Source organism: Neltuma alba, unplaced genomic scaffold, assembly GCF_004799145.2.
Source record: "Neltuma alba isolate B1F8T4 unplaced genomic scaffold, ASM479914v2 tig00002324_pilon, whole genome shotgun sequence".
Classification (NCBI taxonomy): Eukaryota; Viridiplantae; Streptophyta; class Magnoliopsida; order Fabales; family Fabaceae; genus Neltuma; species Neltuma alba.
Genome location: NW_021632821.1, coordinates 47,388 through 74,081, shown reverse-complemented (window position 1 = coordinate 74,081; position 26,694 = coordinate 47,388). Strand labels below are relative to the sequence as shown.

At 34.3% G+C, this 26,694-nt stretch overlaps 2 protein-coding genes across 5 annotated transcripts; both read right to left on the bottom strand.

The window, feature by feature from the left end:
* Positions 1–7,938: 7,938 nt before the first annotated feature.
* Positions 7,939–12,005, bottom strand: LOC114722128 (putative disease resistance protein At4g11170). Of its 4 annotated transcripts, XM_028908078.1 has the most exons (5): positions 11,874–12,005; positions 11,043–11,274; positions 10,441–10,962; positions 9,278–10,355; positions 8,649–9,168 (listed from the first exon to the last, which is right to left on the bottom strand). In XM_028908078.1, exons 2-5 carry the CDS (start codon positions 11,165–11,167, stop codon positions 8,974–8,976), a joined length of 1,920 nt encoding a protein of 639 aa, XP_028763911.1. In that variant the 5' UTR covers positions 11,168–11,274; positions 11,874–12,005; the 3' UTR covers positions 8,649–8,973. The 4 variants fall into 4 exon arrangements, with proteins under 4 accessions (XP_028763920.1, XP_028763911.1, XP_028763929.1 ...); XM_028908087.1 differs by lacking the exons at positions 8,649–9,168; positions 11,874–12,005 and adding an exon at positions 7,939–8,265 and having other exon boundaries at positions 11,043–11,863; XM_028908096.1 differs by lacking the exon at positions 11,043–11,274.
* On the bottom strand, positions 11,721–26,085 carry LOC114722118 (disease resistance-like protein DSC1). The gene is made up of 9 exons (XM_028908057.1): positions 25,837–26,085; positions 25,503–25,590; positions 23,085–23,960; positions 22,469–22,996; positions 20,635–21,730; positions 19,992–20,297; positions 19,368–19,907; positions 11,874–11,948; positions 11,721–11,744 (listed from the first exon to the last, which is right to left on the bottom strand). Exons 3-9 carry the CDS (start codon positions 23,198–23,200, stop codon positions 11,721–11,723), a joined length of 2,685 nt encoding a protein of 894 aa, XP_028763890.1. The 5' UTR covers positions 23,201–23,960; positions 25,503–25,590; positions 25,837–26,085.
* Positions 26,086–26,694: the final 609 nt, after the last annotated feature.

Sequence of the window (26,694 nt, the reverse complement as noted above, 5' to 3'; positions counted from 1 at the left end):
AACACGCGGATTAATTCTAGTTAATCCTAAACAAAAAATAATAACTTTCTTGCATGTAATATGAATTGCTAAAAACAATAATATTTTCGAAGCGTTTCAGCATGCTGACAAGTGTGAGTTTATTATATATATATATATATATATATATATATATTTATATATATCCATGTAGTTCTTTGGAGTATGAAATTCTCTTTCATGTCAATTTACCAACAAGACTTGGTTTTGAATCCCTTGAGACAATACATTTTACTCCTATACATTCTGATTGTGAAAAAAAAAAATGAGATAGGATTAGATATAAATTGGTCCTCTCTACATTTAAATAACTCGGTCTGAGATGAATAAGTGATTTTTTTTGTCTATAATTTGCTGCTCATTTTGGTTAAAATTCTTAATAGACGTGTTAGAAACAAAACTAATTAGGGACAGAAAAAAATGAGACAACAATTTCATCCCAAAGGCGGTCTTTAAACTCCCAACACCACAATTTCATCTCAAAACAAGGTAAATTTTCCTACATATTTGTTTCGTACACCATAAAAACACTTTTAAAATCATGGTTTGGTTTCTATCCAAACACTAGTCTTAATTAATGAATAGATTTCAAGGCCAAAAAAAATTTATTCAATAGATTAGATATGAAATTAAGTGTTTTCCTTGTTAGATTCTAATAAAATCATGAGATTGCTTTTCTTCTCTTTCCATCCTCTTCTCTCTCTGTTTTTTTTTTAAATTATTAGATCAATATTTTGAGGGTTAAGGTACACATATATCCATAAACTTTCCTCAAATATAAGACTGATACCATAAACAAATTTTAGATGTAAAAGTACCTGTAAAGATTTTAAAATAGAGTAAAAATGTCACCACCAACAACAAAGCATTATCCCACTAGGTGGGGTCAGCTACATGAATCACACGATGCCATTATACTTTGTCAATAACCCAGTTCTTAGATGTGTTGTTGATCAAGAGGTCTCATTCAATGATCTCGTTAAGTATTCTTCTCAGTCTTCGTTTGCTCCTTTTAATGAGACTTCATACTGTCTGATCTACTCTCCTCACTCCCGGGGCTTCCAATGGCCTTCTCTGTACATATCCAAACCACCTTAAGCGATATTCAATCAATTTCTCTTGGATAGGTGCCATACCGACTCTTATTCTGATATTTTCATTTCGAATATTATCTTTTCTTGTATGCCACACATCCATTTCAACATTTTCATTTCTACTATTTCAACTTTGTGCTCTTGTTTTCCTTTTATCGCCCAACATTCACTACCGCACTAACAGCATAGCTGGTCTTGTAGTAGTCCTATAAAATTTTCCCTTAAGCTTTTTAGGTACCTTCTTATCGCAAATAACTTCAGTAGCCTTCTTCCACTTAAACCAACCAGCTTGTATCCTATGAGACACATCTCCATTAATTTTACTATTCTCATGTACAATAAATCCTAGGTATTTAAACTTTGATACTTGAGGAATGATTTGATCCCCCATCTTCACCTCCAAATCACCATTACCTTGCCTGCCCCTAAAATTGCAAAGCATATATTCTGTTTTGTTTCTACTCAAGCAAAAACCTTTCGAATCCAAAGTCCTTCTCCATAACTCCAGTTTAGAGTTAATCTCTTCTTTTGATTCTGCTATAAGGACTATGCCATCCACGAAAAGCATGCATTTAGATTCTTTCTTGAATAAGCTCAGTTAGAATATCCAGAACAATATTAAACAAGTAAGAACTCAAAGAAGATCCCTGATGCAAGCCAATCTTAATGGGAAAGTCTTTTGTCTCACGTCCAAGTGTTCTTACACTAGTAGTTACCCCCTCATACATATCTTGTATGGCTTTGATATAAGCAATCTACATACCTTTCTTTTTCAAAGTCTTCCAAAATATTTCTCTTGGCACACGATCACAAGTTTTGTCCAAAGTAATAAAAATGATATGTAAGTGCTTTTTTTTTTACTCCTATATCTTTTCATTAACCTCCTTAGTAAATAGATGCTTCAGTTCTGAATCTCCCCGACAAAAATCTAAATTGGTTCTCTGAAATAAAAATTCCCAACCTCAACATATGCTCAATCACTTTTCCCGCAACTTTATTATATGGCTTATAAGTTTTATCCTTTTATAACTTGCATAGTTTTGAATATCTCCTTTATTCTTATAAATAGGAATTAAAATGCTTTTCTTCCATTCATCCAGCATATCCTTAGAGCGTAGAATTTTATTAAAAAGCTTAGTTAATCACAATTCACCCTTCTCGCCTAAACATTTCCAAACTTTAATAGGATATACTATTAGGCCCAACGACTTTACCATTGTCCATTTTTTAAGAGTTGTTTTAACCTCTCCAATGTAGATCCTGCAGTAAAAAGCCAACTTTTGATCATCTTCGCTAATTAGCAAGTCTTGTAAATTCTGAATCGCACATTTGCTTCCCTCATTAAACAACTTGTAAAAGTAAGCCTCACATCTGTCCTTAATATCACTATCAGTAACTAGAACTTTACCATCTTTATCCTTTATGCACTTCACTTGGTTCATATCTCTCTTTTTCCTCTCCTTTTGCTTCACAATCTTGTAAATATTTCTTTCCCCTGCCTTTGTTCCTAACTCCTTATAACACTCCTTATAAGCTTTAATACGTGCTTCGCTCATTGCTCTCTTCGTCTCTTTTTTAGCCAAACGATATTTTTCCCAATTTTCTACACTATTGCACAAATATATGGCCTTAAAACAATCTCTTTTCTATCTGACTTTCTCTTACATACTCTTATCCTACCACCAAGTCTCCTTATCCCTCTTACCATGACCTCTGGATTCTCCTAAAATTGGTTTAGCAGCCATACGAACCCTTCGTAGCCATCTCTTCCCACATAATGTTCATGTTTCTCTACGACTCCCAGATCCCTTGCTCCGAATTTGAAAAAATCCTGCTTCTCACACTTTAACTGCCACCACTTGATCCTGGGATTTACCAGTTGATGATACTTTTATCTGATACCCTTAAAATGCACATCAAGAATAAGTACTCTATGTTGGGTAGTCAACTCATCCCTAGGAATCACTTTGCAATTAGTACACAGTCTTCTGTCCAGGTTCTTAATCAAAAAGAAATCAATATGTGATTTTGAGGCTTCACTCTTGTATGTGATTAAATGTTCCTCTCGCTTCTTAAAACAAGTGCTAACAACCTCTCGCTTCTTAAAACAAGTATTGACAATCTTGAGATTGTATGTAAGAGAAAAATCAAGATGGATTGTCCTTTATTGTTAAGGTTCTCAAAACCAAAACCCTTCTTACTCGATACCTTCTCCTTTGATTCTTCTCTCACCGAAACAACACCCTTCCCTTGGACATGGATCTCATCTCATCTCCTTGTTGATTTACCAATCTCCCCTAATTCTCCAGTCTCTTTTGCTCACAAGCCCTAGTCCCTCTAGCTTCAATAGCTTGTATACGTTTTCAGACCCCAAGTGGATCTCAATATTGGGGTCTCCTTTGTCTCTTGTCACCGATTGCTAGGAGATGTCGAAGAACCAAGGAACAAAAAACCGAACCGGATATTGAACCGGTCGAGATAGTTGGTTAAGGGTCAATGGTCGGATTAGGGTCGGACTGGCCGTATTAAAATAATATAATTTAATTGGCAATAATAAAATAAAATAACATAACATTCATAAATAATAATCACTCAATAAAATACAAAAAACTACAAAAATCATTTAAATGTTTAATTGTACCAAATTAACATTAATAAATAGAATCCAAGAAGCTTTGGGATCTAATTAATTCCAAGCAGGGAAGCTTCTGTTGATTAATTATTTATTTGATGAAATAATTTATTCTATTTTAGAAAGCTTTTTGAATTTTCTGGCCATCATCTATAGACCTTGTGATTCAAGAAATTGGTTTAACATTTATGAAGGCATACAGCTCAACCGACACAAATACATAAAATATTATCTTAGATTAATTCATGAAAATTTTACCTTTAGTTATCTTCAATTATAAAAATCAAAGAACTTAAATATAGAGTATCGATGTATTGAATATATGGGTAATTCTGATTAGTTAGAGACTTGTGATTGCAACAAAAAAAAAACAGAAAAAGAAAAGAAAAGAACACAGCACCACAACTTCCAGTAATTGATTGAGCTACATTTGGTGTTTTAGATCCCACGCTGCACTCTAGGTGTGAATGCCTTTTGATTCTATTATACTCAAAGTATTTCAGATCCTACATAATAGTAATTCCAGCAACCTAAAGCATATTTAACTGAATGAAAACAACAGCATAGAAGCAAAAAAAGAACTGCAAATCTGCGACCGTGAAGAACAAGGCGACATGCGACGACTTGCGACGAGATCGAAGAAGAGAAAAATAGAACAGCGATTAAAGGATTTGTGTAAAACCCTTTACCTCAAAACATTATAAACTCGTCGTAAAATCACTACTTGGTAGAAAAGGAAAGCTGTTAACATGAACTACCATAGTAGAAAGAAATTTGCATATTTTTAGAAATTGACTTTCAAACTTGGGTCAAACCCAAACTCCGTTGCATGCAACTAAAAATCATTCATTAACATCTACTGGGCCTCCGAGCCTCCGGCCTAGGTAACAAAAGACATCATATCAGCCCATCCAAATGGTTTTCAACAATCAGGCCGGGTAATCAAAATATTTCAAAAGGGGTCCTAGATGTGGCAATATATACTAGCCATACATATACAAGGGCTAGAGACCTAAAGCTAACCAAGCTCAAGCCTCTGTGTCTCTTCCCGATGACACACGCCTAGAATCTTCACCTGAAAACATTGTAAACCACGGGGTGAGACAAACGTCCCAGTAACCAATCTTTCCAATTCAAGGTACTACTAAATAGGTGCTCGTGAGGTATCAAGTGGGGCAGTTCACAAGTAATATGATAAATGATAGCCATACAAGTCATGCAAGTGCAATGATGCAATCCCATCAACCATATCCCTCACTTTGGAGGATTTTCAAGAGCCGAACCTGGCCTATCCCTCACTATGGGGGACGTAAGGAGCCATAGAAGGCCTATCCCTCACTCTGGGGGACGTAGGGAGCCATAGAAGGCCTATCCCTCACTCTGAGGGACGTAGGGAGCCAAAAGGCCAATCCCTCACTATGGGGGACGTAAAGAGCCAACCATCATGCATTAATGGAGGCCTTACCACGTGGTAGTAACAATCAAAACTCTCACCAATTCCCAATTCATGCATCATGCTCAAACCGTAATCAAATAGTAAATAATCATTTCACAATTAACTTCTTTCAGTGGCCTATCTTTCACAAGTTCCAGATTCAATCAATATCAGTTTAAATCCCACAAGACGGTTTTCCTTTTTAATATACAAAATACACTTTAAACACAGTTGTTACTCGGAGCACAAAACATAAATCCACTCACAATACCACAAAAGCATGTACAAAGGATTGGAAAGTGGTTACCTCTCGCCTGAGTAAGGAATAACAAACCAACAATACGGCCCCGTGCACCAACAATGCTCACAACGGGTCTACACAAACACACAACCATCATGTATTAGCTTTCAACTAATAATGTGGCCAAAACAACATTTGGGGACACAAAATTCCTAACTCCAACCAAACTCTACCTAACTCAAAAGGGTATAACCATCAAGGCAACACTCCAAGGTCATAAAATCCATTAAAACCTTAATTCCTTTCTAAACATCAATTAAAACTCATAACCTCAAGGACCCACTATAGGAATTCAACACTCAAACATCCCATTTGAACAATTGAAGTCTTAACAACATTCTAAACCGATTAAACATCTAATTTATCCCTCTTAACATAACCCAAATCACAAAACTCAAAATCAACCTCCACATTATCATTCTCAATCACAAACCTCCCATTTTCATAAACCCTAATTTCAAAAACTCAAGGTTCTTCAAATCCAAGAAAACTACACCGATTAAATACTTAGACTAATCCAAAGCAATCAATTAAACTCAAAACAATCGGTCAAAAACCTCAATTCCATAACAACATAGAAAACTCTAGGGCTTCACCATAAATCCTCAAAAATTCCAAGAAAGAAAGTAGATTAGAGGTTAAATTCACTTACTTGAGGTAATGGATCCTTAGAAACACCTTTCCCAAGCCACAACACCGAAACCCTAGCAAAGCTTCTCTCTCCTCCTTCAGATTTTCTAATTTTCGCACATCTGACCCCTCTAGCGACTATATAGATTCGACACCTTTTGCCACGGCAAACCCAGAACTTCGCCGCGGCGAACTAATCCCGAGAGGGATTACTCGCCTGAAAACCTGACTTCACCGCGGCGAACTTCGCCGCGGCGAAAGCTTCCCAAGAGGAAACTCTCGCTTGCGCAGAAAACCTTCCCAAGAGGGAAACCTGAATTGTGCAATTGTGCAATTGCACACAGCAGATGATATGTTGCACTTGCGTGCAATTGCACAATTCAGGTCCTTCTGCACAATTAAATTTTCAAATGGGTATTTTGCACCAATTTTCCCTAATTTATTTCTGTTGTTTCTCTTTTCAGCATTTCCCAAACTTAGGAGTAATGAACCTAACTACCTCAAAGCATATGATTGAGCTTCCAAATCAGTCTCAAGCCCCCAATATGAGTATGATATATCTTGATGAATGTGAGAATTTGACTCAAATTTATTCTTCAAGTAGCTTGAACAAGCTTTCCCATTTATCCATACGAGAATGCAAAGACCTAAGACATATAAACATTGTGGCAATATTAAGGAGACAAGTTCAGGGTTAGTAGCTGTCTACTATTTTCTGGATCTTAGCAACTCATTATTCCATAAATTGACTGTGAAGCTCTTCGTCTCAAATGACAGCAATATTTTCTCTGGGTTTTGGGTTAAACTTGTGTCAGTATTATTGTCAGAGATATTATTAGAAGATCAGCGCTTGAAAAATATGGAGAGTTCAAAGTTGAAATTGTCATCTTTACTTCCATTTGTTACTTCACTTCGCTGGTTAGACCTTACTGAGTTTGGCAATTTCATCGAACGTTTCAACTTTCTTTCTGAACATGCAGAGCTTAAGAATATGCTTTCAAAAGATGTAGTCAATGAACTCAGAGCAATGGTGAGAAAGCCATTATTGGAGCTTGAAGAAAAGACAATAACAGAAGAGGCAATTATAGATTATAACTCTTATCGTGGAAAGAGGAAGCCATTATTGGAGATTGAAGGAGAGATAATGACAGAAATGGAATGTTATTGTAGCAGTACTACAAGTAATAGATTATTAACCAGAAGAGTTCCTAATAACATCACAGGCTGGCCATTGTTCACACAAGTGACATTACAGAGAAGTGAGATTACTGGTACTCAAGTTCAGGACATTCCGGGGATTTCAATGTTGAAATCACTGGCAGGATCTAGTTGTTGCAAAAGGATTAAACCTATTATAGATATAAGAACCTCACTGGATAAAGAAGCAATAATATGGGGTGGCAATGATGATGATATTGCAGCAGCAGAAACAAAATGGGACATGCCTAGTTTTAGTATCGACATATGGCAAGAGTTGGCTGGAGATTTCTTTGTTCATTTTCCCATTCATGTAGATCATGACTCCATTTTGTTCCTCCTATGGTTTTCAAGAAAAAGTATCAGCAGGTGATTGACTTTTGATGGTTTTCAATATGCATCGATGTGTAGATATTGGTTTTTGTACTCACGTATTATTGCAAGACATCGACTCTATTGTTTTGCTCTATCTTTGATTCCTTTTTTGTTAAATGTAGCGTATGTAATCATTTTGTGAATGTAATGTGTGTATATAAGTAGGAAAGATCTTGTTTCCAAGAGACAGTTTTGATCAATTAGTTAATTTATATTCGTTGGTTTCAAATAAAAGATGCTCATAGGAGAGATATACTTAATTCAAAAATATACGTGACTGTTCTAATTTTTCTAGCTCATTAGTTGAACTTTTCCATTTTGACCTCTTGATATTAAAATCTATGATACTCCCTTGTTTCTAGACCTATCTAACTAATAACTGGTTAAAGTTAAAAAAAAAAAAAAAGTGTGACTTTACATCAAATACCCTTTACAATAATTATGTGAATGAGAATTCTTGTTGATACAGTAGTATGTGTTACGTTGTACAACACTCCTTGTGCCATTAACTCATCATCTTCAACTTCCAATCTCATCTTCTCCTCACTATCATTATCCGCTTCTCTTCTGAACGCCGCGTTCTCTGCCAAGAATCACCATCGCAAGAATCAAATGATCACGCCTATGACAATAGTCTCCATAATAACAATCATAGGAATAATGCATTTTGAAATTCCCAGACTCGAATCTCTAACTTGTAAGGTTTGCTAACAAATGGAAGTAAAGAAGCCAACTGTCTCCCTACTATGTCTCACATTGAGGATCTTCACAATTGAAATATGATTTATAAGTTTAAGGACTCTACTGCCAAATAGATTAGTCTTTTGGAATAGACTCCCTTTATGAACTTGTGCTCGCGATGGTCCCCAATTTTGACATCACTGATATCTCTAACACGTTCAAATCGAACATCAGAGACAGTCCCTCCTGATACAAAGATCTTCATTGTCACCTGGAATGAACTTGTGAAGATCCATATAATAGTGCACAATATCATTGTCAGTGCAACTTCTCCCTTTAATAGTGCCACCGATGTTTATTCGCTTTGGCCCATCATCTCTAAGACGCAAATAGGTAAGCTTACTAGGACAGTTTGAAGAATGGATTTGATCCAAACTTACACAGCCATCAATATTTAAGCATTCAAGATCTGGGGGCTTGAGACATATAGGAGTACGTACTTGATCTCCTTTCCAAAGTTGCCTTATATGACTACTAGGAATTTGAAGCTCAACAAGATTCTCCACACAAGAAGCTTAATGGCACATATGGTGAAGGATATTCTTCCCAACTAACAACCTTGAATTAGTTCACCTGGAAGATAACTCATGTCTTTACCCATAAGCAACTTTGAAGGCCCTCTCCCATCAGACCAATAAAATTTTAGAAATATTAAATTATGCATCTTTCGAAGGTCATTAATTGTCAATGGAATCCTTTTTATCTTGCTCATGTCCAATGACAAGCATCGAATAGACTCAGTCACCTAGTAAGCAAGTCAAAGGAAAAAAGAAAGAACAACGATTATTACATAAAAATTACCAAAATACCATAGAAAATGAGATAAAATAGTAATAGACAGATTAAATTATTACCTTGTTACAAATGAAAAAATCATAGATGTCCCTATGACTTCGCAGTCGAACAGAGCCTTTAGGATTAGAAAATGACTGTTGTCTAGCAATTTCAACGCCCATGTCCCTCACAAGATTATGCATTTCAATATAGCCATTGTGATCAAATGAAGTGAGGGATCTGTCTTTAAGAACATTTACGTCAATATCTACAGAAGAGCCATATAATTGTCCTATTAGGTCCAAAGAAACATCAACTTTTTCCTTGATGAAAAATGCTATGTCAAGAAACATATTCTTCTGGTCCCTATCAAGTCCATCAAAACTCAATTTCAGAACATCAATAATGTAATTGGGTGGAGTTTCTTCTATTTTTTCCAAAGAACTTTCCCATTCTTCTTTTCCTCTGCCCTGAAGAAAAGAACCCAACTTTACAAGGGCAAAAGGATTTCCTTGACAATAATCCACTACTGATTTTGATAGCTCCACATAACTTTTAAATGGCTCATTTTGCTTGAATGCTTTCAAACTAAAAAGATGAAGGGCGTCATGGAAATCCAATCTTGGGACAGAGTATATTGAAAATGCAAAAGCATTTTGAAGTACTTGCATGTCTCTTGATGTGAGAATAATTCTACTTCCTTCTCCAAACCAATGATACACTTTAGTTAAATCCTCAGCTGGTATTGAATTGTCCACATCATCAAGTATCAGAAGAATTTTTTTGCGTCGAAGCCTATTTCTTACAAAAGTGGATTTTATGTCAAAGACATTAATGTCCTCATCTTTTATTAATTCTTTGAGACATTCTTGTTGTAATCTGTCAAACCCAATTATTCCTTGTTGTTTTCTTACATTTTCAACAAAGGAGAGAGCGTTAAACTGTGCTTTCAACTTGTGGAATACAGCTCTAGCAAGAGTAGTCTTACCCATACCTCCCATACCCCATATTCCCACAATGCGAGCTTCATCGAGTAGCTCTTCAATTTTCTGGATTTGATGACTAATCCCAACTAATCCTTCTAGATGAAAGGACGGCTTGCTATTCAATTTGCTCAGAATATCTTTCACAATCTTTTTGATGAGTTTGGGTTCAGTCCTAGCATCAATATAAATTAAAAGAATGATCATGTTTAATGCCCAAAGAAAGAAAATATAAGTGATGAATGAGTAGAAGCTGCTACCTGAAATTCTTTGAATCCCATCCAGAGAGATTTGTTGATTGGTTCAAAGCTTTTTTCCACTCCTGCACTTTTTCTTCGTTGTGCTTAAATCTTTGCTTAAGCTTAGCAAATCCATCTCCAAAACTCCCTTCTTGTTTGCGAATATTTGATGGATCAACGTGGTAGAAAATAGGTATGACATCCCTTTTGTATTTATCCCGACATTTCATAATATGAACGAGTTCATCCATACACCATGTTGAAGAGGCATAATCTTTAGAGAAAATAATCAAAGATATCTCTGATTCCTCTATTGTTTCCAAAAGAATTGGTGAGATGTTATCTCCTTTGTGGAGCTTGTGATCCATAAAAGTATGAATGTTTGCATCGCAAAGTGCTTCATAGAGATAACTTGTGAAGTTGTCATGCGTGTCTTCCCCTCTAAAGTTAAGAAAGACGTCATACTTGGTTGCAAGAGGAGCATCAATGATATGAGAAGGAGAAGAAACTGTGGGAATCGGATCATCAACAACATCCTTACCACTACAGATGGAAAGAAATCATGAATAATATTGCACTAACAGAAAAACCGAACAAAGAGAAATTGCTATAGAGGATGTTACCTATCATCAACAGAAATAGGATGGGTAGCATGAAGTGGAGAGATTAATCTGATAGCTTTAGAAATTGCTATTGCCAGCAAAATCAATACAGCTTCTATGAGCATTAAAACAATGGTTGCATCCATGTCACAGTAATTCCTTGCTTCAACCTCAGACTAATCCTTGTTTTTTGGCTTTACCTTCTCATGAGGTGCTATGGTTTGGCTCTTGGTTCACGTGATGATAAACAGATCTAACAAAAATATTCAGCAAGTGCACAATACACAATATCTTAGGTATCGTTATCCTAATATGTTATAGCATCTTCTGAAGACGCGGATCTAATACTATTGGGCTTCACTGATGACCTTGGTTATTGGACTTCCATTAGGCTATTCTGTTAACAAAACCAAAACAATAGACCAGCGTCCAGGGGTCTGAACTGTGAAGTGAAATATAAAATTCGTAAAACAGCTTGTTGAACTATTGAGGTTGAGGGACCTAACAGTACGGAAAAGGGTATGAAACCGTTTTCTTTTCCAAGGGAGCAAAATTTCCAGAGAGGCATCCGCCGACCAGAAATAAAAATGACTAAGAATTCACCGAACAATGGGTACTCCTAATTCAATGTAGTTTATGAGGATTATACAACATACACGTAGTAAATATAGCATTCAGATCTCACGTGTTTATGTTCCATTAGATACGAGTAAAAGCAGACGACTGCAAGATAAAGATTTAACACTAGAAGAAGAAACTAGCAGGAGTTTTGCACAATTCGTAGGTAAAATAGGAGATGGATGGGATGAAGCAAGTGAATGAAAGAAGAGAAATGCGTTAGGCAGTACTAACCTGGATCTGGAGGAAGCAGAAGAAATAGCTCACAAAGATAGCAAAAATGGCGGCACCGGGATCTGCAGCTTCCTCCTGATCTTCAAAGAGATCAACAGTTGAATTTCTTCGAAGCAAGAGTCTGCGCGTAGCGTTGCCGTGTAAATTCTAGCTTTTTTCTTCATCCAGTCCACACATCTTCCACTTTGGAAAATAATACTCCTCCTGTCCTTAATATAAGACCCATTTAATTAATTTGATTAGATTAAAGAAATTAGGTAAGTTAGTTAATTATAAGAAATGTGACACATTTTTCCTAAAACACCATAATCATCTTTTTTAATACCCCCTCTTCCTCTTCTACTTAGTTATGGTTGAGGAGTATCTATAGGGGTAATTTAGCGAAAATTGATAAATATGAAAAATGGGTCATATATTTAGGACCAAAACCAACTCAACAATTGGGTCTTATATTAAGGACCGGAAGAGTAGTAACATATTGTTAGGTAATTAATTTATTGTCAAAAAAAGTTTATTAGTATCGACAACAGCCTGCTGTTAGTTACTCCCTCCGTTCCTTATTATAAGAGACGAATAACCGAATTACGTTGATCAAAAAAACAGTTAAAATTAGTTAAGAACAATTAATGTGTAAAAAGTATAATTTTTTTTTCAAAAATGCCCTCATTAATAAGGAGAGAGAGCATGAAAGAGAACAATAGTAAATTCTTAAAAGAAAGAGAAGTGGGAAGGAGAGAGAGTGTGAGTTGGAGACAATAAATATGGGTAAAATAGGAAATCAACACAAAAAAGTAGAGACAACTTTTAAGTGTCTCTTATATTTAGGAACATGCTATAAACATCAAATGTCTCTTATAATAAGGAACGGAGGAGTACTATTGAAGAAAGGATTTAAAGACAAAAATAACAATTGATAAAACAATTCCAAAAAAAAAAAAATGAAGTCAAGTTAGGCTGCATAAAAAACCATGGAAGGCTTATTGCAGTTCTTTGTTCTCTACATGTTGAGAGATTCTCTATATGCTGAGAGATTCAGTACTTTAGTTTTTAAATTTTTTTCCTCTAAACATAGGCCTCCCTCTATTAAATGTAATCATATTTAAGATATTATTAGATACTAAATATAAATATCTTTCTCAGCGGAGATTTGAAGTTACAAAGGGATTAATCCTTTTCACTTTGTTAACCTTTCATGGAGTGTTGTTAGTTTGGGCCAATGGCCCACATATAACCTTTAATCTCAACTCAAATGGCATCTTAACTGATTTAATTTTTTTTTTTGGAACTGACCTTAACTGATTTAACCATCCCACTAATTTCATAACATTGCATTATCCTACTGATATCAGACCCCACACACACACAGATCAAATGCATTTCCAAAATGTTGTTCAACTAACAATTTTTTTTTGGCTAAGTACTCCTCTGGTCCTTAATATAGGACCTAATTGTTGAGTTGGTTTTGATCCTAAATATAAGACCCATTTCTTATATTTATCAATTTTTTCTAAATTACCCCTATAGATACTTCCTCAACCATAATCAAGTAGAAGAGGAAGAGGGGGTATTAAGAAAGATGATTATGGTATTTTAGGAAGAACGTGTCACATTTCTTATAATTAACTAACTTACCTAACTTCCTTAATATAATCAAATTAGTTAAATGGGTCTTATATTAAGAACCGGAGGAGTATATGCATTTTGATGTTTGTGTATGGCCTGATAATTCATATGCTACTTCAATACTTAAGTCCTACATTGTTTGGTGTACATATTTTATAATTAAATATGTGTAGATTTTAAGATATATTATATTAATAAATTTATAAATATTTATAGCTATTTAATTTATTTTATATATTGTTCTCCGTAAATTTAATTGTTAGGTAGAATAGAATTTAGATAGAAATTTTATTCATATTCTCTCATTTTGTACAAGAAACATGACAAATGGAGTAGGGAAAAAAGTATTCAAAGAAAAGAAATTAAAAAAAAAAACAGAGAGATAACAGGCAAGAAGCGTGGATGCGGCAGCCGTAGGAGAAGGAAAAAATAAATGAATTTTAAAAAGGGAGAATTACATTTAAGTCCCACATAAGAGAAATAATCACTACAAAGTCCCAAGTAATAATCTGAGCAGCCTGTAATAACAAGTCCTACAGTGAGAATAACAACCTCTGGGACTTGTTTTTTAATTACTTGGGACCTCATTGTAATTCTCCCTTTTAAAAAAGTCAATTATTATCTGAGCAAGACTTCATTTACGGTATAAAAATAGGGAAAATTTCATTGTACACCCTTTGTAGCAAATTTATATGAGATTTCCTTCAAAAGTTTCTGAAATTTCACTCCAACCCCCGGACCAAAATGAAATTAAATTTTTATAAGTAAAATGACATTTTTGCCCCTTGCTTGTTTTCCATTTTTCCCCTTAAATAAAGGGCCACTGTTGCTGTGGTGGGAGCTCTAGACACCGATGATTGATTGGATCTCTAATCAATCCACTGGTGGTCGAAGCTCCAATGGCTGAAAATATGTTTGTTGTTAATTGCCTTATTTTTGGTGTAAATACCCTTATTTTACTTGTTAATGCAAATATTAACACTTGCATTATGGGAGTTGTTAATTTTCTTATATTTGTTGTTAATCGCCTTATTTTTATTGTAAATATGTTCATTATATTTGTTAATGCTGACATTGACACTTGTATTTATATGAGTAGTTAATTCCCCTATATTTGTTGCTAATCTCCTTAACAAGTGGAATAAAGGGATTTACGACAAAAATTTGGTGACAAATAACAAATATAAAGGATTTAACAACACCTTTGAATGCGAATGTCTAGATATACATTAACAAGTCCAATAAACAAATTTACAACAAAAATAAGATGGTTAACAAAAAAAATAAGGGAATTAACAACTCCCATAAATGTAAATGTCTAGATCTACATTAACAAGTGGAATAAGAGAGTTTATAACAAAAATAAGGTTCTTAACAAGAAACATAAGGGAATTAACAACTCTTATAAATGCAAATATCTAGCTCCGCATTAACAAACAAAATAAGTGGATTTGTAACAAAAATAAGGTGATTAACATAAACATAAGTGAATTAACAACTCCCATAAATGCAAGTGTCAATATCTGCACTAACAATTGAAATAAGGAGATTTACAATAAAAATGAGGTGATTAACAACAAATATAATCAAATTAACAACTCTCACAATACAAGTATCAATGTTTGTATTAATAAATGAAATAAGGGAATTTATAACAAAAATAAGATGATTAAAAACAAACATATTTTTCGGTCACTGGAGCTTCGACCACTAGCGGACAGAGATCCAGTCGATTGTCGGCTTATGGAGGTTCGGCCAGTAGTCAAAGCTCCGGCGATGGGCCTTTTAATTGAAAGAACAAAAGAAAAGAAAAACAATCAAATGGCATATATGTATTTTCACCTATAAAATTTAATTTCATGTTGGTCCAATGGGTGCAGTAAAATTTCAGAATCTTTTGGAGGGAATATGATATTAATTTGCTAAAGAGGGGTTGCAGTGAAATTTTCTCATAAAAATATAAACCACACTTTTTTATATTAAATGGACAAATTCGTTGACCACGGCTTATTCTACTTGTAACAATACACGACTTATAAGACCAACTAACGCACAGGAAACAATCAAGTTTTGTTTCAAGGATTAAAGTGGTAAGTTCAAACAATCAAAATAGAAGTTATTTGAGAAAATTATTACTAACATGTTCTATCTCATATATAACAAAAAATAGTTGTTAAATAAACAGAGGTAGGAAGAGTAATACTCCCTTGATCTTTGATAGAAGATATATCTAACTAATTTAATTATATTAATGAAATTAGTTAAATTAGTTAATACGATTTTTTTTTTCTAAAACGCCCTAATCATCTTTCTCAATTCTTTCATTCTCTCTTACTTGATTAAAGGACACCAATAAAGACACTCTGGAAAAAATAGATAAATATGAAAACTAAATTTTATATTCATCGTAAAGATTAACTCCCCAATTAAGTCATATATTAAGGACCGGAAGAGCATTATATAATATTACGGAAAACACATATGGCAATAATTAATGATAAGTAAGCATAATTATTAGTACTATTTAACCTAAAATGATTTAACTTTGAACCACATAAAACATTTTTTTCTCACACAAAAATATTCAAAACATAATTGTTTGAAGGGCTTTATGTCAAACAGTTGTTTGGTCAATGGCTATGCCCCATGTTCCGTTATCAAAAAGAAAGATTTTGGCAAAACCATATAGAAATATAACGTATGTCAAATTTATTGACTTTGAAAATTAAATACACATAATATCTTTGGTCAATGGGCTTTACAATGCATTGTTCTTGTCTCAGTACGCGGCAAGGTGGTACGACAGAGAAAAGAGCATGGGAAAGCGTATGAATTGGGTAAGGGGATTCTATGACTACATGACTCCTTATGCTTCAAGCATATGTGAATTATAGAGAACTTGGTCTGGGGATGGAACAATTCAATGGAACAAGCTTCCTGAGGTCAAGCACTTGGGGATTCACGTAGTTTAATAAGGATAATTTTATAAGGATGGTCAAAGTGAAGTCTAAGGTTGATCCAAGTAATTTCTTCAGGCATGAGCAGAGTATCCCTCCATCTCCATTATTGGAAAGTAACAAGGATTAAACAAGTGAAAATCTTTATTGCAATTTATTTCATATTGTTTGTGTGTATGCATATGCTTCAAGCATTATGCAAAATAAATTATTGGCATTCTAAAAAAGGTGTATCACCATGATCATTCATGATTGTCGATCCATGTTTACTTAATTACTTTGATGATGATATTAATTCTTTAAACAATTGTCTGATTGAGGCTCCTTAATGTCGAATAGCATTGCACAAGAGGGATTTTCTTAAAATTGTCATTTATTTTTAGAGTAAAATATATTGACATCCCTTCAATTATGTCTTAATTATACAGACCTTCCCTCTATTTTAAAAATATATAGTTTCATCCAATCTCTTAACACAGTTAGAAATATTCTCAAAATAAATTTTATTTACCATTTTACCCCTTTCTAATAAATCACTACCTATATTATTATTTTTACCGTTACATAAATCTTATTTAGAGAAAAAGAAAGAAATAAGATGACTTTATTTTGTATTGCATATTTTGACTAAAATCATTAGAATAAAAAATTGTGTTTAATCCGGCCAAAAAAATTTATGTTTGATATATATTTTTAGCCATTTAAAAAATAAAATAAATAAATTTAAAAATATAATAAAAAATTAAAATTACAAATTTTTACAATAAATCCAAAATTAATTAATTTTATAATATATTAAAAAGTTTTAAAATTTATGTATTATAACTATTTTTTGTTGTATAAAGTTTTTTGGGAATATAAATGCTTAATTAATTCTAATGATAAAGAGGGGTATTTTGGTCCAGAAAAAGGTTTGAAAGTTAGACTAACGGTCAACTAACGGTTTGGGTAGATGGAAATGGAATCTTAAATATATAGGAGAAATTAGTGTAACATGTATTTTGATTTTGAGAGAGGTCCATATAAATTTTCAAAATACAAGGGAGGTTTGGGTAATTAAGGTAAAATTGAAGAGCTAGAGTATTTTACTCTTATTTTTATTGTATATGAACAACGTTTTATGGAATGGAATGCTAATTTTGCTTTTTAATATGTAATTCACGGAAGGCTTCCGCAATACTGGTGCTTTATAAATTACTTAATGTTGCTTCACAATTGCTGCGGGCTCTATTGTGTGCGTTACTCTCCATACGTGTATGACTTAACCAGAGAAACAATTTTCGTTGATAAAACTAGCATATATGATTTTTCATAATTTGTCATATGTAGAGTATCCTTTAACTTATAATACAAATTAAAACATGTATTTCCCAAATCTTGACTACATAGAGTTTGCAAAATGGATATTTGTCAATTTTGAAATCACAAGCAGAATCTGATTACTGCAAAAGGATTCATCAGACTCTGATACATGTTACACAGTATCTGAATATCAATAAGCATCACAAAAGAGCGCCAACAGTTAAACTCCTCTCGGAAACACAATCCCAGCCCGCTGTACTATATATTCATTCACATTTCCATGCCCATCACAATTCTCAAACCAGACACCTCACTTTTATTCAATAAACCTATTAGGCCCTATGCTATGGCAAAGTTGAGTCTTGAGAAAGACCTGGGAAAAGAATGTCGATTATTCTCTGAGATTCCTCAGGAAGTTGTGCGTGTGGCAAGAGATGAAGAGGCGCAGATGATCTGGAGAGACACGGGTTGAGGATGTTAGTTTTGTGTTGGTTTTGTCTTTTCTTGTTCTAGGCCCTGGGCCTCCATACTACCCAAAAAAAAAAACCTATTAGGCCCCAACCTAGGCCGAACAATAGTAGAATATCCATCGATGGATAGAATATAGGGAGAATCACTGCAAGATCAAGCCAAGGAAGCTATTTACCGAAAAGTCTTAGAAAATGTTTAAACTACTAAAAAGTCCCTTGGGACATAAAAGTAATAGGTGAAAATAATGCAGTTATTATTATGTTCTCACTTGTCAATGCCTGACCTTCATATGTCAATTGTTGGATAGTCACTTGTCAATTTCTGGACCATCAGTTGTCACTTGTCAATTTCTGGACCATCAGTTGTCAATAGTTGCTTGCGTCATGAGAGTTGTTTAATATGCACATACCGAGCCAGTTGTCAATCCCAGAACCCACACTTGTCAATTGTTGGACAATTACTTGCCAATGTCTCGGCCTTGAGTTGTCATGTTTGGTTAGTTAATTAGAATTTATACTTAGTTATATTTTGATGTGCAGTAGCTTGTCAATTTTTTTTTTCTCTCACTTGTCAATGCAATATCATATTGACAGAACATATTGTCATTGCATGAACTCTCACTTGTCAATAGTTGAGTTTACAGATCTAATTGTCAATGCCAAGACCATCACTTGTTAATGCTTGGTTCCTTACTTGTCAATGAGGATAGAATGATCATTGCATTATTTTCAGCTCTCACCCTCATGTCTCAAAGAACTTTTTAATTGTTTAAATATCTTTTGGGACTTTTCAGTAAACATTTTTCTTGACTAGGACAGTGATTTTCCCTTAAATATATTTAGCCACAATTAGAGTCGGTAACATAGGTTGAGCCACCTAAAAATGGCAGCTTAAGGCTTGGTCAAATGCCACCTTTTCAAGGGGACAGATTCTTCCAACCCGTGACGCTTGACCTACTGGTTCGCCCGCATTGTCGGCTATAACCATAATAAAATGCTTTCAAAATTAAATCTCGAGGAATATTCTTATTTAATGGCTCCCGATAATTCATCAATTCCTTGGGAGTGATGCTGCTGTGATACCTTGTTAATGTAACACTGTTATTACTATCATAATATTCCGTTGACGTGGTCGTAGTTGCCATCGTTGTCGCCATAGCCGCCACTTGTGTTGTAAGTGGTAGGTCATTATCTGTGGCAAGGGAGTAAAAAGGATCGGTATAATGCAGATGGTAGTTATAATGTTGGTTGAAATCATCAATTGCACTCTCCGACCATTCAACTCTCTTCACATATGGAAGTAAACACTCCAATCTCTGTCTCAATTCTGCATTCTCTTCCACGTGTTTAAATCCAACACCCGACATGATCTTGCCACGTACCTCGACCTTCATTGACAAATTATCGCAACCGTCCAAACTATAACTGCGAACAATCTCAAACCCTGATGGACTAAGCCCTTCCATTCTAAAAATGCCCTCAATGTCCATCTCCAATGGCCTACTATCTTGTATATATAGGGTCACATTCCTTCCCGAGACATCTGAAGAATAATGGATATGAGCCAAACTCACACAACCATCAAGACACAGCTTTTCAATCTTAGGGGTATGGCATAGATCTGGGATAGCAGTGAGATCTTTTGAATACTGTACATCCATTCTCCTTAGATTTGGAAAATGCTGAAAAGTAGAAAGCACTTTGCATTGTGAATGATTTAATCTGGTCAGTGTTTGATGCGATCTATGAAAAATGATAGTACATACCTGAGTCCCATTGCCCAGTTGTCGGATATTACTATTAGGTGTTCCAAGGATAACAAGATTCTCGGCACAGAAATGCAATGGTACATATGGTAGTGGATATTCTTCCCACCTAAAAAACCTTAATTCTTCTGGGAGATAATCCAAATGTCCAAAAAGGTTCAGCTTTGAAGGCTTTCTCCTTTGATCTGACTTGTAAATTCTAAGGAATATTAAATTGTGCATTTTTTGAAAATCACTAGACCTCCATTTAATCATTTTCATCTTGCTCATGTCTAATGACACGCATCGAACTGCCTCCACCGTCGCCTAGTAATAACAAGTTAAGGGAAACAACAGTTAAGTATATCTGCTTTCAGAAATATGAATATTAATGACGTTATTGTGCATTTCATTAAAAAATTCCTGAAAATTCATGTTTCCCTGATAATAAATTATTTTCCAAAATTTAAGAAGATTAATAAATTACACCCAACACAAAGGCTCTGCACCCGAACCAATTTTAATCAAAGCAGGGAACATTTTTTTAAAAAAAAAAAAACTACTTAGACAAATATTGAGACTTACAGAGGATTTTAAATTTCTAACGAATGAAAAATAAATTTTTAGGAAAATAAATGACAAGAAAATAAAAATAAATTATTACCTTGTCATTGTTGAAAAAACGATAAATATCCTCGTGCCTCCATAGTCGAATGGGTTTTTCTGGGTTAGATATGAATTGTTGCCTAGAAATTTCAAGCCCCATGTCCATTAGAAGAGCATGCATCTCAATATCACCATTTTCATTCACTAAAATGAGGGATCTCTCTTTAAGCACACATATGTCAATATATGCAGAAGAACCATATAAGCTTCTTAAACAATCTAGAGAAACCCTCCATGCTCCTCCCTTCAAGAAAATTGTAAGGTCAAGAAATACATTCTTCTGCATCTCATCAAGTCCATCAAAACTCAATTTTAGAACACTAAAAATGTCTTTATGTGGGGCTTGTTTTAGTTTTTCCAATGCACTTTCCCACACTTCTTTTGTTTTTCGATAAAGAAAACAACCCAACACTACAAGAGCTAATGGATTTCCTTGACAATAATGACTCACAACAAACTTTGATAACCCCAAATAGCCTTTAAATGGCTCATTTTGCTTAAATGCTTTCAAACTGAAGAGATTTAGAGCATCATTGAACTCTAATCCCTTAACATGATATGTTGTACTTGCAGAAGAATTCTTAAGAATTTGCATGTCTCTGGAGGTAACAATAATTCTACTTCCTTCTCCAAACCAATCACACAACTTGGTTAAATCTTCTGCTGTTAATAAATTGTCCACATCATCAAGTATCAGAAGGATTTTCTTGCGTTGAAGCCTATGTTTCACAAAAGTGGATCTCATGTTGTAGATGTGAAGGCCCTCATCTTTTAATAATTCTTTAAGGCATTGTTCTTGTAATTTTTCAACTCCATTTCTTGCAAGTTGTTCTCTTACATTTCCAACAAATGAGGAAGCTTCAAATTGTGATTTCAATTTGCCAAACAAAGCTTTGGCAAGGGTAGTTTTACCTATACCACCTGTGCCCCATATTCCTAGTATCCGAGCATCAATCAAGAGTTCTTCTATTTTCTCAATTTGATGATTAATGCCCACGAGTCCTTCAACATGACATGATGATGTTGATGATGTATAGTAGTTCAGTTTGCTCAAGATATCTTCCACAATTTCTTTAATGAATTTGGTCTCAGGCCTAGTAAAAATTCATATTTTTTTAAGAAAAATATTCAGTATAAAAATGTCAAGAAATTAGGTAGACTAATGAAATTAAAATGGATTAGCAAATTTACAGTCTTATGGTCCTAAATATAAAAGCTAAATAATTAATTTACAGAGAATAAGAAAATTGGTTAAATTATCTATTTGTAAATAATGTATATCTATAGTTTCACTAAAGTATCCATTTTAATTATTTCTTGGTGTCTCGAGACCTCCAAATTAAATCCTTATGATTTTACTATGAAGACTAAATTTGTTAATACCATTTTAATTATTTCTATTGACTACTCTCTTGATCAAAAACCCCCCAATATGTGCAACTAATAAGGCAATAGTTTAAGAAAAAAAGAATATAAATTTAGTCGATAAATTGAATTGAGGTCTTACACTTACCATTAATTTGGATGAAAAGAAAATTGAAAAGAAAAGAATATTATGAAGGATAACTCCTAAAAATAGTTAACAAAAATTATTACTTTTTGAGGTTTTTCTTTGTAGTATTCTCTCCCTGATTTTCCTAATTCTCATTTTTCCCCATTCACACCAAACTTTAGAATCAAAACAAACATAGCTCTTACTATTTAAGATCGAAATGAGTACTAAAACTCTATTAGACATGATCAAATTAAAGCTCTACTTTCTTTTTTTTTTTTTTTAATATATACAAGGCACGTGATCTACACTAGTATATCAAAGAATGACTAGAAGGTACCTGATATTCGTGGAATCCCATCTAGAAGAGAGGCTTGTTGACTGGATCAAAGCATTTTCCCACTTATGTAGTCTCTCTGGGTTGTCTTTAAATCTTTGCTTCAGCTTAGCAAATCCATATCCAAAGCTCCCACTTTGTTTGCTAACATTTGATGGGTCAACTTTGTAGAAAATAGGTACCACAATCCTTCCAAATTTTTTCTTACACTCTAATATGTGAACAAGCTCATCCAAACACCAAGTTGAAGAAGCATAATCAGCAGAGAAAATAATCACAGAAATCTCTGATTCCTGTATGGCTCTTAGAAGAATGGGTGAGATATCATCTCCTTTGTGGAGTTTGTGATCCATAAAAGAGTGAATGTTTGCTTTACAAAGTGCTTCATAAAGATAACTCGCGAAATTTTTGCGAGTGTCTTCGCCTCTAAAACTAAGGAACACATCATACTTGGTTGCAGGAGGAGGATCACCAACAGCAATACGATCAGAAGAAGAAACTGTTGAAACTGAAGCATCTTCGCCTTTACAACTATAGACAGACATAGATAATTATTGGTCAATGGAGCAAGAAAATAAAGAATATAAAATTAATCTGGGGATTATATATTAATAATCACCTGATCTGATGAACAACGTGAAGGGAAGGACAGAGAAATCTGAGAGCTTTATTAGTTGCTATAGCCAATAAGATCAACAAACCTTCTATGAGCGTTAAAGCAATGGTTGCATCCATGTCAATATAATCTCTTGCTTCAACCTGAAACTAATCCTTGTTTTTTTTTTTTTCAGCCTTACTGAGAAATGATAAGGGTTCTTGATCAACGCGATATACAGAGATTAAGCAAAAATATAAAATATTTCCAAAATGGGACAAACTTGCGAATGATCAACAGCGACTAGTTAAGTCCACCCAACATCTTTACTTATTTATTGTGCAAAATACTCTAGCTACCTTTACATCTTGTCTTCTATTTTAAAAATATACACCTAAGTTCGAGCTGTCAACTATATTAAAAATATTTTATGTAATTATTTGTTTAATATTTTTATCATATTGGGACAGAATGTAAACTAAATTAGTTAATATAGACTAAAAAACTTGATTCAAAGTTATACTTGAAAAAAATAAAGAACTCGAGCAGTTTGCTTTTGCATTGACTTCTTTAAAAAATTCTGAATAAGATAAATGAAGATCTTAGTCAATAGATCAGGTCTACAGATCTACGACAGTAAGGTAGCCAACAAGGAAGAGCCAAAATCAACAACAAATCTTTTTTCAGAATTTCCCTGAGAAAAATCCGGGGAAAAAGGGCAAGCAAAACAGAATAATAAATAAGTGAAAGAGAAGAAATAACCTGGATCGATGTAGAGGGAAGCGAAAGAAAGAGCTCAAAAATGGCAGATTCAGGATTTGCTGAGATTTGCTTTCTCTTCAAAAAAGATGCCTCTCACCTATTTATGTCTGTGGGGTTGCCGTGTTGCAACTTGCAATGCTGTTCCAACAATGATGTCAATTTTATAAAACTAATATCCGGGAGGCAATTCACATGTTTTATCTTTCACCAGAGAAAAAAAAATCCATATTATATTTATATATAAATATTTAGTGGTAGGTGTTATTATGAGAAAAGGAGAGAAGCAAGGAAACGTGTGAAATTTTTTAAAGGTAAAAGTACAATTTTAACACTAAACTTATATAGCAGGGACATATAGTATCATTAACTTTTTAGGGGTGCAAAGAATATACATAAACTTCATAAAAAGGAGCAAAATTATCATTTCGGTCAAGAGAAAATTAATGAAAAATACTCATTTAAAAATTTAATTATACAGAAAGACCTGTATTAATTTTCTCTTCAGTTAAAATGTTAAATGTTCCAAACGTCCGTTCCAGTCTCACCAAATGTAACATTCTCTCTCTCCTCCTTCATCTCTCTCTCTCTCCTTCTCTCACAAACCTTCCTCCGTCTCCGGCGTCCACCCACTGGTCTCTACGAAGAACTTGGAGGCCGCCTATGTTATCTTGTAGAAGAAATGCGAGGGACGACGGATTTGAGTGCTGGGTTGTATATGTTTTGCTTACTCACAAATTTTGACGAAATGAAAACCTTTGCTCTCCTTTTTGAAAGCTTGCTTCTCCTCTTCTCTTCTTCAATCTCGTGTTTAGGGGCTTTAGAGACTGTACTGATATCCCTGTAATTATCCACTTCTTCACTTCTGATTCTAACCCCGATTCTCTCTGTGACTTTTTGGAATTGGCCGAAAGAATGAAACTCGATTCTTGCCTGAGAAACTGAGAACGAAGGGGATCGGGAGTAACATAGGCGGTAACAGAACAAAGAGGGAGGGAGGGAGGGAGGCAGGGAGGGAGAGAATGTTAACGGACGTTTGGAGGTATGGTAATTTTGCTCCCTTTCACAAGGTTTATATACCGGTCCTAATTATAAGACTCAATTGATTTATTTGAGAAGATTAAGGAAGTAAGTTAAGTTGGTTATTTATAATAAATAAGTGTTGTCATTCTTAAAATATCCTTGCTAATTAAGTATATTGGCTAAAACTATCATTATTAGAAGGATTATCTTGAAAAAAAATACATAAATATAAAAGACAAAATGGATTGGGTCTTATAATTAGGACCAAATAAAAAGTCAAATTGGGTCTTATAATAAGGACCGGAAGAGCATATTTTTACAACTCTAGAAGGATAATTGTGCCATATGCCTATAGCATATAAAGTTATTGTTAAATTTACACTTTTCTCCTTCTTTTTTTTTAATTAGGAATGAGGGGGCGTACAGAAAGAGAGAGAATGGGGAGGGAGGATTTGCGGGGTTACTTAGAATATCTGCCATCTTTTCAGAAAAAATAGTTAAAAAAGAAAAAAAATTAGAGCTGAAGAACTCGTTCTCAAGAACAAGTTCTTTGTTGATCTAAAATTCACTTTGCCAAGAACAATTTTGCCTATAGCATCCTGATAGTCGTTGCAGAATTTTTTCAGAGAGAGAGAGAGAGAGAAGAATGGAAGTATTAACCTGTATGTGAAGGGAAGATCGTTCACAAATATCGCAAGATACTTCCACCGATCCTGATCTTTAAACAGATCTACAGTTGGCTCTCAACCTGTAGAGTTCATATATATATAAATAAAAGAAAGTATATGCATATAAAAATAAATGAACTGGTCAGAGGACGTGGAAATGTGATTAGATTTCTTGCTTCAATAACCTCCAACTTTAAGCCATCTGAAACTAATTATTAAGTCCTTGCTTTTCAGCCTTAGTGAGAAACAATATGGTTTGGTGTCTTGATTAACGTAACAATAGAGATCAAACAAAAATATTTCCAAGGTGGGACGAAAGAAATAACCTGGCCAATGTGGAGAGAAGCGAAGGTCTCAAAAATGGCAGCTTCAGATTTTGCGGACTTGATTTCTCTTTTCAGATTCAGAGATCAGCGAATGTGAAATGCCTACCTCGTATGTTTATTCCTTGCTTCAGCCTTTGTGGTGAACAAGTCAAGTAAACTAAAGTCCTCCGGCGTATTCGTCGCTTTTGTGGATTGCCGTGTTGCTTCATTCGTATCTGTCACTTTTGTAATCTGGGGGGCCTAGTTTATGGGGGCATGTGTTCTCTTTCTCTTCCTAAATATTTCGAAAGGGGAGCCAAATTGAGCATGATTAACGGCAACTAAGTCCACCCAACACCTTTACTTGTTTATTTTATGTTTCTAGAACAAGTTGCGGTGAATAAAAGTAAACGTGTATTCATGGCTGTTGTTCCTTAATTTCTTTATTTTGTCTTTTACATTAAAATTTCCAAGCTCTTGCTGCCCTCACAAACACGGGTTCTTTGTGCGCGCCCCCCAGGGCCCGGAGTCCCATCTCTTTCAAGTATGTTTTTTTTATGATATTTACTGGATCCATCTATCGAGGTTTGTCTGTCCTTATTCCTTATTGATATAGGTGTTTTATCTAAAAATCGAAGCCGATCTTTTGAATGATGTTTGTAATACTTCAACTTCCTAATTATTTTTTCTTTTGATCTTTAGATTTTAAATCGTATAAAAGACACTTTTATTTCTCTTATTTTAATTTATAAAGTGGCATGTGCTGCCGGTCTTATAAGTCACATTGAGGGGGTGTTTAGATGGAAACAAAAAACCGTCGTTTTAAAAATAATTTTATGGTATACGAAATAAATATGTGAAAAAATTAATCTCGATCTA